The sequence below is a fragment of the Astyanax mexicanus genome, chromosome 14, assembly GCF_023375975.1.
Source record: "Astyanax mexicanus isolate ESR-SI-001 chromosome 14, AstMex3_surface, whole genome shotgun sequence".
In the NCBI taxonomy this organism is placed as follows: domain Eukaryota; kingdom Metazoa; phylum Chordata; class Actinopteri; order Characiformes; family Acestrorhamphidae; genus Astyanax; species Astyanax mexicanus.
In genome coordinates this window covers 13,836,383-13,851,462 of record NC_064421.1, presented here as the reverse complement: position 1 = coordinate 13,851,462, position 15,080 = coordinate 13,836,383, and the positions used below count along the sequence as shown (strand labels likewise).

General features: G+C 39.3%; 1 protein-coding gene across 9 annotated transcripts in view; it reads left to right on the top strand.

The window, feature by feature from the left end:
• Positions 1–15,080, top strand: part of esrrb (estrogen-related receptor beta) — a 138,569-nt gene that overhangs the window by 80,517 nt on the left and 42,972 nt on the right. For all 9 annotated transcript variants that reach the window (XM_015607900.3, XM_049463682.1, XM_022673106.2 and 6 more), the window contains one exon: positions 8,673–9,094. In XM_015607900.3, coding sequence (XP_015463386.1) covers positions 8,686–9,094 — 409 coding nt within the window. In that variant the 5' untranslated portion in view covers positions 8,673–8,685. The remainder of the gene's footprint in view (positions 1–8,672; positions 9,095–15,080) is intronic.

Here is a 15,080-nt window from a genome sequence, read left to right as displayed (position 1 = left end):
TTCTTTTCTCTCAGAAGCAGTGAGGCTTACGTCATTACATATGTACCGAGTTACATATCCGAACCCTTTGCCCCCCCTCCCCCTCCCCCAATCACCACCACCTTCAGAAACAGGAAGGAAGCAGAGGATCAATAGATGTGATCTGCGTCTGGGCCGGCGCTGTCAGGCCGGTCCAGGGGCCGCGGGCTCGGCCGGGGGCTCATGTTGTTGTCATGAATGAGCTCATACTTTTATAAAGCCTGCAGTGGAGAATGGGGGAGTGGGGCTAAATTTAATCCTGGACTGGAGACGCAGGAGCTTAATTGCTGGGCTGCTGGGCCGGGTTCCGTCCCCCTTATGGTAACCCGGCACCAGCCGCCACTGCGAGCAGGCCACACCAGCTATTGATCCACGGCCATATCTCTATTTCTTTTTCTCTCTTTTTCCACTCTGCTGTTTCTCTACTGTTTTCTGCATCATCCTGGTCATTTTGCACAGAGCTGGACGATATATTGGGAGTTGCATAGACTAATTGGCTAGTCAACCAGGTTCTCCACTAGACGTTGACTGCACAAGACAGAAGTTCCAATAACTTCCTTCAGTTCCATGTTTGAAAATCCACTGTTAGAGATGGAAAGGGTGTAAAGTAAGATTCTCTGCATCTGTATTACTTTGCAGATATATTTATTGTCCTTTTTAAAAGCATAAACTTGAATGTGGAAGTTTAATTTAGATCCTGTTTAGCTATTATTCTTTTTTAGATTTAGATTTGACGCATATCTTGTTGTTTTCAGTCAGCATTAAATTTCACTAATAGAAAAAGAGCTAAAAAAGCAACGTGCTGAGTTTGTTTTGTTTCAGGATTTACTATGGAAATTATGACTAGTCGACTAGTTGAATATTTTTTAAATAACTATTTAGCATTGAAAATTAGTAGTTGTGCAAGCCCTACGATATACCACTCTTTATTCCTAATCACAAAGCTGGCATTTTAAGCACTGATATTGCTGTAGTGGGTTCTATATGTAAATGATCCTTCAATCTATCACTGAAGGATGTATTGTTAACTGTCAGCATCCCAACCAGTCACAAAAGTGGTTTTGAATGTTTGGATTATCTACCAAGTATAAGTAAAGTAGTGATGCAGAAAAAGTTAAAAATGTCAGATTCAGAGTTTCCTTTTCATCACAGTGCTACTGTAATATTTAATATAATTTACTACATTTTTGTTAGATTTTCTTTTTAAATATTGGAGAACAGATATTTGATAGAGGAAGTGAGAGAGCTTTATTACACTATATGGACTGTTCTTTAGCCACAATGATAGATAGATAAAAAAATTTGTAAAACATGGAAAGATTGTTTCCAATGTCTTGAGATTTTAAAAATATTTTTTTTTTACCATCAAACACAGAACAGTTACATAAACTGCAATAATAAGGGTTTTGTGACTTTAGTCTTAGGTGGTCTTACTGTTAAGCTTGTGGCAATGTTCTGAGAAGCACTGTGAACTATTGAGGTTGGAGAAACCACTGGTCTCAGTGAGGGCAACTCTCTAGCACCTGACAATATTACACTCTTTTATATTGGAAAACGTTTTTAAATCATTGTGGTATCACTTTTTAATTCATTCATTCAGCAATAATTCCCAGCTTGTGAGTTTCATACAATACAGCCCTCTGTTGTCCACTGATTTTTCCCTTTGTATTTTTCACCTCTGTCTCTCCCTCTGTATCCCTGTGTTTCCCCTCACCTTTTATTTGCCTCTTCAAATCAGCTGATCATAAATCTCTGTCCGATTCATCTGAAGGGTTGTTGTGTTTCATGCTTTATAACAGAGAGTCCCTCCTTCACCTGCAGCCTGCTCTCACTGTCTGCTGCAGAAATACTAATGAATGAGAGTCCAAAATTAGGGGCTTCTTTCGGCCACAGCCGAAAAATGGATCCCAGTGGAGCTCGGCAAGTGCCGTTTACCTTCACTGTCCTGCTACCCTTATACCCTTCACTGCTGAGGCTTTCAGTGTATACTCATTTCTCTCTCTCTCTTTCTCTCTCTCTCTCTCTTTCTCTCTCTCTCTCTCTCTCTCTCTCTCTCACTCACTCACACACACACACACACACACACACACACACACACAGAAACACACACACATTTTCAAATTGCCCCCTAGGCCTGGGGCCCCAATATTCCCTTGGTAGCAGTTAACCCACAGCATTTATGTGGCTGGGCAATGGGCATATTTTCTAGTAGTCCTCAATGGCTAGCCCCCCTCCCCTCAGAGAGAGAGAGAGAGCACTTTGTCTGAAAAAAAGCCCCATTTCATTTGCATGGTGTTGGGTTCAGACAGCATGTTGTCTGCACATCAGTGTCTCAGAAATAAACGTTTCTGTATATATTGCAATAAATTACTTTTACTTTAAACAAACTTCTTTACCAGAAGTCTCCAGGCTTTGTAACAGTTTTTACTTTGATTGTACTAAGATAGCTGAAGAATATTATTTGTAGATTTCTTTCAATAAGGGTGATTTGTATTGTAAATATCTTGATGATTTTTTAAGTTTAGATACATAATTTTTATTTTAGAATTTCTTGATATAGTTACAATATGTTCATTGTGATTTTTGTTGGCATAAGTAACAATATTTAAATTAATTCTGGATATAGGCACAGAATATTAGTTGTGATTTTTTTAGATAAAAAAAAACTTTTTTAATTAATTAATTTCTTAAGATTTGTAGAGAATATTGGGATTTCTTTAGATAGATGACCAATTTTAGCGGTGAATATTTAAAATTATTTATTAACTTTAGTTTTGAAAAAAATATATTGGACATATGTAATCAGCCTTATGGGGAAAAAAAGTTTAAATCAACAAAAAAGTTGATTTAAGTTATTTATATTTGACAAATATAATTGTGCATCTTGTGATGTAGCTAATATTTTTATATGAATTTTATATGAAATTATACAATGTTTAAATCTCAAGATAACAAATAACAAAACTCTAATCAAGAAATCAAGAAATTCCAGAAATGTCAATATAAAAGGAAATATAATAATGCAGCAGCCGCAGCAGTGGTATGTAAACTATTGTTCTGGCAGCAGTTGTTTGATGGTGTGTTTAGTAAATGAGTGTGCCTCAGTGTGAGCTCTCTGCACTGCTGACTGCATCCAGAGGAAGAGGGCAGCGTGGCACCTGCCCGCGAGGCTTCACTGCTGCCTCAGAGCCCAGAGGAGTGTGAGTGCCTGTCATGAGTTAATTGAGTTCCTCCTCCAATGGCTGCTCCCAGGCCAGACCCTTATCAGCCCCATCGCCTGGGGTCCTCTCTCTGATCCCCCCGCCTCCACACCGGGCCATCTGATAGCACCCTGTCTGCGAAGGGCTTCCCGCTCGCACTGAGCTCACTGTGTGTGTGTGTGTGTGTGTAAAAGAGAGAGAGAGAGAGAGAGAGAGAGAGAGAGAGAGAGAGAGAGAGGAAGTGAGAGAGGGCTCTGTGGACTGTACCCAGTCACTCCACCAAAGCAATGTCTTTGTTGTTTATAGTAAATGTCTCGAGGAATTATTTACAAAAATGATGATTTGATAAAACTGAATTTGAATATTATTTTAACTTGCTTATGTCAGTTTTATTCACCCCCAGATTTTTCCTGATTACTTTCGCATTTATTAAGTGAATTTCCAGAAAAGCAAATATCGATCTAAAACAGATTTACAGGGAAAAATACAATTACATTTTACTCAGTTTTTATTGCAAATTTGTAAAGGTATGCTTATTTTTCATTATAAATTTATTTAGATTTTTGTTACAGATTTCTTGAGATAAGTTCAGAATTGTATCTGAATTTACTGATATTAGAACAGAATTCCTTTGCAAATGTCTTAAGATAGGTGTGCAGTTTCTTTAGATAGCTATAGAATTTGGTTGTGAATTTCTAAAGATAGGTACACAAGTTGAATTGTGAATTTTGTGAGATACGTACAGAATTTTAGTTGTAATTTTTGTTCATAAAGTATAGAATTTTAGTAGTAAATTTTTTGAGATAAGTACAGAATTGTAGCTATTAATATTTGTTTAAATAAGTACAGAATTTTAGTTGTGAATTTGTGTAAACTATTACAGAACAGCTGCATTAACAGCGGTGTATAGTAGCTTTTCAATGTTCAGTCTTGGGGGTTCACGTTTTAAAGCTTGTTGCAGTGTTCTGAGAAGTGCTGGGATGTGTTGAGGTTGAAGAAACCCGTGGCAGGGAGGGCGACAGTCTGAGCGGGGGTCTCGTGGCCCACAGGAGCAGGAGGGCACAGGATCATTAGAGCAGCTAATCTCCGGCACCGCTACTGTCGCACAACGATATTACAGCTGCTGAAATTCAGTTAGGACGACCAGGAGGAATCAGATTAGACTCAAACTGAACATTATGCTGGGTGGGCAAAACTCAAAGCATGAATTCCAATGCAATTCCAGTGGATGCACAGGAGAACAAAAGGAGGAGGTTAAAAGAGGATTAAAAAAAGAATGAATGAAAAGTCTTTGAAGTGCTGGATGCACCTGATGCAAGCAGGAGAAAAGAGGAGCAGGGTGAAGCACCGAGCCAAAAGTTTTAGTGCAGATTTTAGTGTCACTGACTGTAATGTTTTAATTGCTTGACATTATTGGTGAATAAAAACATTAAAACCCCCAAAAATAATCTCCAGACAATCAGACTGTACTGCTGTGGGCTACCAGCCTCTGCTATTATAAACCTAAACTCATTTTAGTCTGACTGCCAATCTAAAGCAACAGTATTAGATGTTCCAACACACCAATACCATTAATTTAGTAAATTTAGCCGCTCTCAGATCCCAAAGAATACTACTGCTTTCAATTTAAAGGAACAAATCCTAAGGACTGCAGCTTTTAATAGAAGAATTTTATAGAAATGATTGATTGGAATGAAGGTGAGCTGAGAGAGGTGCGATATTAGCACAGTGGTATTAGCTTAATTCTTTTTCTCTAATGAAATAAGAAAATTCAGAGTATGGAAAGCCGCTCCAGAGCCGAGCAACGCGTCACGTTGGCCAGGCGGGATATATATCGCCAGCATGTCTTCATTATATATGAACACAGTGCTGGGAGGACAACAGTTAACACACTTATACAATTATGCTAAGTGTCACCTCCAGAGTAACCTTTGAACTGGGGTTAAGCTCTCGCGGAGTTTGAGAAATAAAGGTTAAATGGAACTGTTGTGTATGCTGACGTCTCTAATATATAGCTTTTAATAAGTCAAGTGAAGGTGCGGAGAGGTGCATGCGCACGCATCTGTATTCAGAAGCCGGCCGGTGCTCGCCAATGACGTCTGGAGCTTACATATAGTTGTCGTATTGACTTTTATTTTGTATTTTTTGTGTCTGTATCAGTTTGACATAATTCATGCTGTGTATAACTGTTGCTTGTATCACTAGTGTGTGAAACTTGAAATCGAAAATACATATTTTTATTCATCTATTCGTAAATGTGTCCGGTCTTCTTATATACTAGCCTGAAAAAAAACGTAGTTCGCTGGCAAAGGCCTTATTCTACAAGGTCACCGGTTTTAACAGGGGGCGTTTTTTATTATTTATTTTAGCAGTTAACCTTTTTGTGAATTTCCAGAGGTGGCGGCAGCTGGAGTGGCGATGAATATACATGGCGGGCGAATAGAGAGGGAAACCAAGCAATGAGATTTAATTTGACACTATGACCCTGTCTCTGCGGGCATAGGAAGCCGGGGTGAGAAAATAAGGTTGGCCTAGTGACCCCTGGGCCTGAACCCTACAGTCACCCACACTTACAATTAAATCAGCCAGAGAGAGAGAGAGAGAAAGCGCAAGAGAGAGAAATACAGAGAGAGAGACAGCCCAGAGACAAAAGGGGGATATATATATATATATATATATATATATATATATATATATATATATATATATATATGTTTCAGGCCCGTCTAGTAGTTCCCTGCCTTATTCTTCCATTCAAATCCTTTCCTCCTACTTTCCCTCTCCGCTCTTCACTTTCCTTCCCTTTCATATTTCTCGCCCGCGAGTGAAGAGAGTGAAGAGTAGCTCTTTATGTTGCTGATGATGAGGAAGCCTGCCGGTGACATGTAAGCTCCTGTATGTCAATATTTGCCATTAGTTAGCAGTATGCTAATTAAAGCGAAACGCTTGGGGTGTGGGCCTGCCACTCAAAGTGTAACCCCGGCAGCTCCATTTGCATAAAGCTAGGCAAAGCTCAATTTCATTAATGTGAGCCAATGCATCTGACCTATCACCCCTGTCGCTTGCACCTAATTCTAACGTGTGAGTAACCTCTCTGCGACCCTAACAACTCATATAACTCTCCCCCTCAAACACACACACACACACACACACACACATCAGGCTGAAGAAGAGGGAAGCCCAACACAACATAGTACTGGACGGTGCGGAACAGTTTGTTTAGATCTATGTAGTCTGCAATCTCTGTGAATTAGGTGAAATAATGTGCAAATATTACATTTCCATAGAACGTGTATACTTGCATATGTATTCACTATCAGAAGAAAAAGTGCAACTAAGTATAACCTATTTGTGTGACCTGCTTTGTACACTACATAGGGAGAAGTGTTCTATGTGGGATAAAACCTCTTTCCCTAATTTAAGTTTTTGATGTGTTAATATCTCTTTTAATGAGGTACAATCAACAGTCGTAATAAAAAAACAGTCCGTCAATAAAAAAAAGGAAAAAAAAGCAGACAAAAAAGCATATGTTACAAAAGATACAAAAGAAGCTACAGCAAGGTTTTTGCATAGGTACTTACAAATCAAATCACATTTTATTTATAATCAGATTTATTTAGATAACACTTTTCACTTTTCCAACTGATGTTCATGCAATGCAGCTTTATAGAAATGTGCACAGTCATCTCAACTGATCTGATTTAAGAAAACCAACTTGATTTGCTTGCTTTCTGAACACAGCCATGGATATAGTTAATATAAATTACATAAACAAAGTTAAATGATACACAGTTGAGAGGAATTAGTACTCAGGTGAGCGAGACTGGTAATTGGATGGTGATGAACATGTAGGAGTCTTATGAGTTTCAGAGGAATTATGGGTAATGTTCATATGATTGAAGTAAAATAGGTAAAACTCCTTTCTATACTAAATATGCTGGCTTACCCTTTTACACTATATTCAGACAAAACATGCTCACATGCTGATAAGAGTCACTAAAATGTGCCTCTCCTTTAGAGCCTACACAGATGAGTGGATCTGCAGCAGAGCTGCTGAGAGTGCTCTTCACTGTGTATAAGTCTGTATGAGAGAGTAAGAGAGAAAGAGAGAGCACAAAGAAAATAAATCTACTTCAGTGTGAGAAATCTTTTAGTATCTAATATGTCTCTTGTTGATTATGATAAAATTTGTTTAGCACAAAACAGCAGTATTTAGAACAGTCTTCACATGTTATGGCCAGTGTGCACAGAGTCGCTGTAGCTGTGATGGGGATGCTGTAGGTTCTGTGCGGCGCTCCTCCTCTTAGCTATAGTGTGCACCGCGTAGGCCGGCCCAGCTGCACTTCACTGCTTATAGATCATTATGTTTCTAAGAGACTTTACTTAGTTTTGCATTGCTTTTAGCAAAGTCTAGCAGATTGTAGATCTAGCAGATTAACCAGTTAAAAGCTAACATAGCTTGTGGTTAAAGGGGTTCATTCATGGCCTTAGTTTTTTATTTATACTTTGATTTTCCCAAATTGAAAACCTCTGGAATATAATCAAGAGGAAGATGGATGACCACAAGCCATCAAACCAAGCTGGACTGCTTGATTTTTTGCACCAGGAGTAAAGGCATAAATTTATCCAAAAGCAGTGTGTAAGACTGGTGGAGGAGAACATGCCAAGTTGCATGAAAACTGTGATTAAATACCAGGTTTATTACACCAAATATTGATTTCTGAATAAATTATTAATATAAACTTGTTTTCTTTGCATTATTTTAAGTTTTGAAAGCACTGCATCCTTTTTTTTTTTTTATATAATTTTGACCATTTCTATTTTTTTGCAAATAAACAGAAACTAAAGTGGTCTCTCTTTTTCCAGAGCTGTATATTTTTGTCATGCCATCATTAAACTCAAAACAATTGAGCTTAATGATTGAATCAGCAGATGTTAATTACTGTAGGTGGACAAGCCTGCACATACATAGTTCCTATAGTATAGCTATATTCAATGTCACTTTATCTGTGACACTGTATTATCTTTATATTATTAGATTGTGGACATGGGCATTAAAAGAAAAATACAAGATTTTTCCAGAAGTCAATGATTTAACAAGTTATGATATGAATAATGTGTATGAAATATTAGAGTATAATAAACTGTATTGTCAGATGTAATCTGCGTTTCATGAAAAATTAAAATTTTAATTTGCCTTAAGTGAAACTGCACATCCTGTGACGTGACAACAATATGATGACGATGCTAAAACCAAATATTGTGTAGCCCTAATTAGTATTATATTAATAGGCTGAGCAATTGTGTTCAAATATTACAGTAAATGAATAATATTACATCACTATTGCATATTGAATATGTTGTATTTCAGTCTCACTTGCTAAAACTGTTCCTCTCTTCCCTCTGTCTCTCTCCCCACCCCTCTCTCTCTCTTTCTCTCTATCTTGCTCTCAGGCTGTTGAACAGGATGGCCGCTGAGGAGCGGCACCTGCCATCCAGCTGTGGCTCGTACATAAAGACGGAGCCGTCCAGTCCTTCCTCGCTGGTGGACACAGCCAGCCACCCGAGTCCAGGTGCCCATTCAGACGCCAGCGGCGGTTACGCCAGCGCCATCAACAGCCACTCCAACGGCCTGGACTCTCCTCCCATGTTCACGCCGGCCGGGCCCCTGGGGGCCGCGGGCAGCGCCTGCCGCAAGCGCTACGAGGACTGCTCCAGCACGCTGCTGGAAGATTCGGGCCCCATCAAGTGCGAGTATATGCTCAACTCCATCCCCAAACGCCTGTGTCTGGTCTGCGGAGACATCGCCTCGGGCTACCACTACGGTGTGGCCTCCTGCGAAGCCTGCAAGGCCTTCTTCAAAAGAACGATACAAGGTAGCAACACACAAACTTTCTAAAACTAAGATCTGTATTGCACTTACTTCTTACTTATTTTTGATGTATGTTTTCTTGTTTTAATTTTGATTGAAGCTGATGTCCGTAGGTTTTGGAAAACAGGGCCCTCTCTGGTGAGAATGGGTAATTGCACCAAACATGCGGAAAAATTATTTTAAACTATGTGGGTGTGATGCAGTCTCCTTTCCGAGAGGATGAATCTGATTCCAGGTTATGTTTAGTCAGAGAGAGAGAGAGAGAATCCTTCGTTTCTTTGGTTTTACTGAGTGAATGATCTACTGAGCTCTGAGTTTCCCCTTCTGAAGTCTCCATTGCTCCACCAGCCGCTCGCGTTCAGTAAAACAGAGCCAGATCCTCTTTTAGAGGCTGTATGTGTGATGTAAGTAAGTAAAGACGCATTATATTTCCTGAAGAGCTCCCGCGAAAAGCGACCCGACACCCCAGTTTTTAGAATGAATATATTAGGCTTAGCAGGGATGCTCATTCTGATACCATTAAGCACAATATTTTCTCCCTTCTCCACTCAGAAATGCTCGTGCCACTTTAAATAGACAGTTATTTTTTGTTGAAGTATGTCAATATATGTATAGATAAATATATACGTGTCTGGCTAATAGAAAGTACTGGACATTTGTTTAACCATATGTAGAGAAAAGGCTAAAAATAAAATTTGCCATTATGATATGGTTAGATTCAACTTTTTAAAAAATTATGATTCGATACATTTGTAATATTTGCCAAATCGCAATAAAATTATATATATATATATATATATATATTATATCATTTTATTTAAATCTTATTCACTGTGCTAACTAGCTGATCCAACTATAATGTTCAAAAGAAGCATCACTTCCTGTCATCCCTGTTGTTGTTTTTTTTTGCTGTATTTTCTTCAATTTTGTCAGCAAAGCTAATAAACAAAGATATAACCGTTCACAGAATGCTGCAGTCTAATTTCTACCCTGACGTGAGCACGTGAGCAACACGTAAAGAGGGCTACCCACATTTTTTTTGCTGACCAGCGGGTCATAATCCAACCCCAATTGTAACCCGGTCACAGTAGACACACATTGGCCTGTGCTCAGTTTGGCGCCAGTGGTGACATCATCATTGGGATGAATTCATTTGATTGCCTAAAAGGCGTATATTGTTACACTGGCACATGATCAGATGACCACACTGACCAGACAGGAATAGAAAGGCAGGGGGTGCAGCTTTTTTCTGCTTTCTGGCCTACATTGCTTTAGATCAGATCGAATGCATTACGATCCCACTATTCCCATAAATCATGACCTGCTGCCTGGGTAAGATGTGGATATGCGTATGTAGGGTTTTTATGACTGGAGGAAGCATTAGTCCAGTGAAACCAGGAAATTTATCTCTTAACAGATTTAAGTGGATTGAGTGATCTGATGGTAGTCAGTCAGTTTATGTTAGATTAGAAGATTGGACTTTGGACATTGTCATTGTATTGATTACAGTTATAGGAGAGAGCCAGAAGGTAACATAGACACAGACATAGAATATCACAAACCTGTACCACCGAATATATATGGGTCTTATCTGTCTTTTAAAATATATCACAAACCTTGATAATATCTTTAAACATTGTGAATGTTGCAATGTGTGCATAATAAGAATCAGTTGAGACTTTTTTTGGGGTGATTGCCAGTCAGTCAATCCAACATACATCGTATTGACTTTATTACTCTGATGTTGTTTGGATGTTCCAGGCCTACAGTGCATGAGAATCTTATTCTATAATGAATCTTAACTGTGAACAGTGCTATACTGTGTGCTGTGTGCTGTATTGCTGGCTGGTACAGACACTGCGGGTACAACAGGGTCACATTGGATTGGCACAGGCAGAACAGTCAGTGTGTGATGACCCAGATATTAATCAGATGGAGTCACACAGGTATGTGTGTGTGAGAGTGTGTGTGTGTCTGTGAGAGTGAGTATAAAAGAGATAGAAAGAGAGAAAGGAAAAATGAAAGGAAAGAAAGGGGGTGACCACCGGCAATTATGACCTGATCCCATTGCTCCACCGTCGTAAACTTTTAACAACATGCTAACGTTAATGCATATCTCAAGGACTGACTGCCCTTATCTCACCAGCAGATGTGAGCTGAGCTTCAACGTACTAAACACCAATGTGGGACGGTGTGCGATCACAAAAACTAAAAATTGCATGTGAAACATTTTGCTAGCACTTTCTATGAATTCTGTATTCATAATGCATTATCACATATTCATATAGCATTTATAATACCATATTATGCCCGTAATGAACTTGGGTTATAACTCATACTGTGAGTGCTTATAGCAACATACAAAACGCTTTAAAAGCAGGAGTATGTGACTGCATAATGAAAAGTTTCAGAATGCCTTTTTTTATTAGTATGTACAAGGTTCTTATAAACAAATATTACAAAACATTCTTTTACCTCTGTTCATAAAGTCACATGCTTATAAGCTGTAATGCACTATGTATGTTGCTTTAAGTAGCTCTGTAGTTATTCCACAAGCATATGACAGACATTTGAAGTTATTTGCATGCTTTATAGTTCATTATAAATGAGTTCATAATGCATTATGAGCACAGGATGCATAGTTAGTGTTGCCAAAAGGTCTTTTCCTCATTTGCGTGGCCTTGTGTTACTCAGGTGTTTGAATACTGCTCTGTCGGGGCTGTTGATATTGGCCCAGTGCTCCTATCAGCTTTAAACAGTCTATGTACCTTTTTGCGGACAAACAATTGCCTTTGTCCAATCCCCGCTATTTACACTCACTCCGCCAGCAATCTCCTCTATTGACAAAAGATGAGCATTTTCCCTCAAGTAACATATTTAGATGCAGGCTTTTAACCCCACGCTTAAAGCCACTGAGAGGAGTAACACAAAAGCCATTACAAACAATGTAGAAAAAAGGAAAAAAAGAAAAGAAAACAGACCCTTGACGAGCCGCCGTCTTAAGTGGAGTGACGGCCCAAACAATTAAGACAAGGAGGGTTACATGAAAAGGAAAAAAAGAAAATCCAGAATACGTCAAAGACCTCTCCCTTCATTCCTGTCCTCTCTTGGTGTGCGTCAGTTTGAAATTTCCCTCTATCTCTCCCTCTGTTTTGCTCTTTTCTTCCTCTTGGAGGGCTGCCTGTAATGGACCTAATCTTGTGCCGTTTGTCCGAGCCACAGGAGTTTTGTCAATAACAATCAGCGTTCAGGAGGAGTAATTAAGGCCGAGGCTTTTCATTAGGCCAAGGGGAGGGGTCTGTCTCCGGGGACGACCGCCGCAATTAGAAACGCAGGCACGCGTCGCTGGGTAATTTCGGCGAAGGGAAGGAAGAAGGGATGAGAAAAAGGGAGAGAGGAAAAAAAGCGCCGCCGACTTTCTTTAGATTGGAGAGGGACCCGTCTGCTCTTTTGAAAGAGTGGGAGAGAGGCGGGCTAATGGCATAATAAGCAGACGCGGGTCCCCGGCTGAACACGAACTGAAGGATTTTTTTGGGGAAGGTTAAAGAAAGTAAAAGAAAAGAGCAAAAAAGAAAAAAAAACAGTAGAAAAACAGAGAGAGGCCAGGAGAACGAGCGTGGACGAGAATGGGCAGACAAAGAGCTCTTGAAGGAAAAACAGGATAAGTGATGTGAATTAGACGTGATTAATTAAGTAAATAACGAGGCTGACGAGGGTTGTAAGTGTGAGCTGGCGTCCCTTTAATGAGGACAAAGCAGGAGAGGTGGCGTTTAATTTGCCTCGTCATTTTAATCAGTTCCATTCAGCCTTAACGCCGCTGCAAAATGGCTTTTTTACTGCCAAACATGTAATACCTTCTCCCCATTCAGGCGTCTTATTGAAAAATGAGTTGTCACAGCTGCACACGCTGCTTTTGCCTCTTTATCACCCAGACAACATTGTTAAAAGAGAGTGATCTAAACCCTTCCGATGAATGGGTAGGTGAGTAGGAGTAGGCCAACTGTATAACTGTAGACATTTAAGCATCAGAGAGGCCAAAAAGCTGTACTGAATAAGATATTCAGAAGTATATACAGTATATTCTGTTTTGTCTTTTTAAGTTAATTTTTTTCCTCCAAACATCACTGCGTCCACAGCTATTGAAAGGCACTGATGCATGTTGTATATCTAAACCAACGCTGAACTTTTTATTGTTCCATATTTCATAAGCGTTATCTCTTCCCACACCTTCCACAGCTGAGCCATGACTTTCTGTCACGCTGCTGGTAATTCAAAACAGTGTGGAGCTCTACCGCTGGCAGGGGGAGCTGGAGAAAAAGGTCATAGGAAAATTCTTCAAATATATGAGTGATTCTCAATTACAGTTTAGACTTTTGTACTTCTTACATAACTGAAAAACAACTGTTTTGTTTTATTCAGAGAAATAGTGACAAATAGCATCACTGCCAAATATGTGAACATTTCATGAGTATGTAAGTTTTTTCAGACTGCAAGCAGATTTTATATTGAACAAGGTGCAAAAATATTCTCCTTATATTACAGTTAAGTGAAAGTGCAAAATCTAAAAAAAAAAAATCACTGGTTCTGATAGAAGCACAAGTCTGTCTACTCTTGTTTGTCCCATTTTGAAATCATGTTAAAACAGTAATTTGATTAATCGCATTACTTCGATTAACCTCCACAGCACTAAAGGAAATATCATCCACCAATAAGAGATGCAGAATCTGAGCCTAATTACTGATACTTGGTGTGTCCTAAGTATTGCAGTGAGAAAGTGTTGTCAAATTAAGAGAGAGAGCACTGTCTGGTCAGGGCAGCAGCAGCAGACATTTCTCCTTATTCTTTATTCTCCTTCTTCCCCCCTCTCTCCCTCTCTCCTAGCTTCATTTAGCTTTCTCTTTCGGTTCAGTTCCCCCCACCCTCCACCTCCCTACAGACAAAGACCCCACTGGCCTTACCTTTTCAACACAGAGGTTGACGGCAAATCCATCTCCTGTCACCTATTCATCCACTGTAAAGCCCTTTTGAACTTACACATGGAGATAGTTACATCAGTCAAAGCCAAGCCCCAAATTAACGTCAGGTCTGATCACCATCCATCCCGGACAACCGCCATCTTCGTCCACCCGCTGCCCCAAAACACCTCTCGTGCACCACCAATCAAACCCCATAGATCTCAGAGCGAGCCACATTTTCCCGTCGTTTAGAACACAAAGTGTGGAATTGTATGAAACCGAAGCCATATCGACTGCCCCTCACCTTCTCCTATAGAGTAATAGAGCCTGACAGGAAGCCTGTAAAAGTCACTTTAGATTTTGATGAGAAATACATGTCATTTTACCGTAATTTACTTACTCGCCCTGACTCTGCCCCAAACCGTGCCCTGGCACAGGTCCTGAAAAGCCATAAAAGAAATTGAGACAGATAAATATTGAGAAGATAAAACCCTTTGCTTTATATGTGTTTTCCACTCCAATTCTTTTTTATCTTTAATAAAGTAACCTTTAATGTTGAACCAGATCAACCCAAAGTGCTGGAGTTTTCAATAGTAAAATACAAACAGCTGGATGTCTTCCATAGCAACAGTGTTAAAAATAGAAACCTGACTGGAGAAAGAAAAACAAAATAATATTGGAAAGGTTTTGAGTTCACCTGAATAAATCTGATTCAAAGTCTTTTTGGATAATTTCGTCCATTTATCAATAAAGTGACAGCTGGTGCTTTCATATATTTCAGATAGTATATCAAAAGGTAAAAATCGAAAAAGAAAAGCATTTATTTACATAAATGCTTTTTTACAACCAATGTCACAAAACAACTTTGCTAAAATCTGGTAGCAGAACAAAGAATCAAACAAAACAAAACAGCTCCCAGTGAAGAAGCGAAACCAACACTGACGAGGAAAAACTCAAGGCTGGAAAAACTCAAATCCTGTCAGGAACCACGACTCATATCCTCCTCTGGACAAAACTACTTATAACCTATTGATA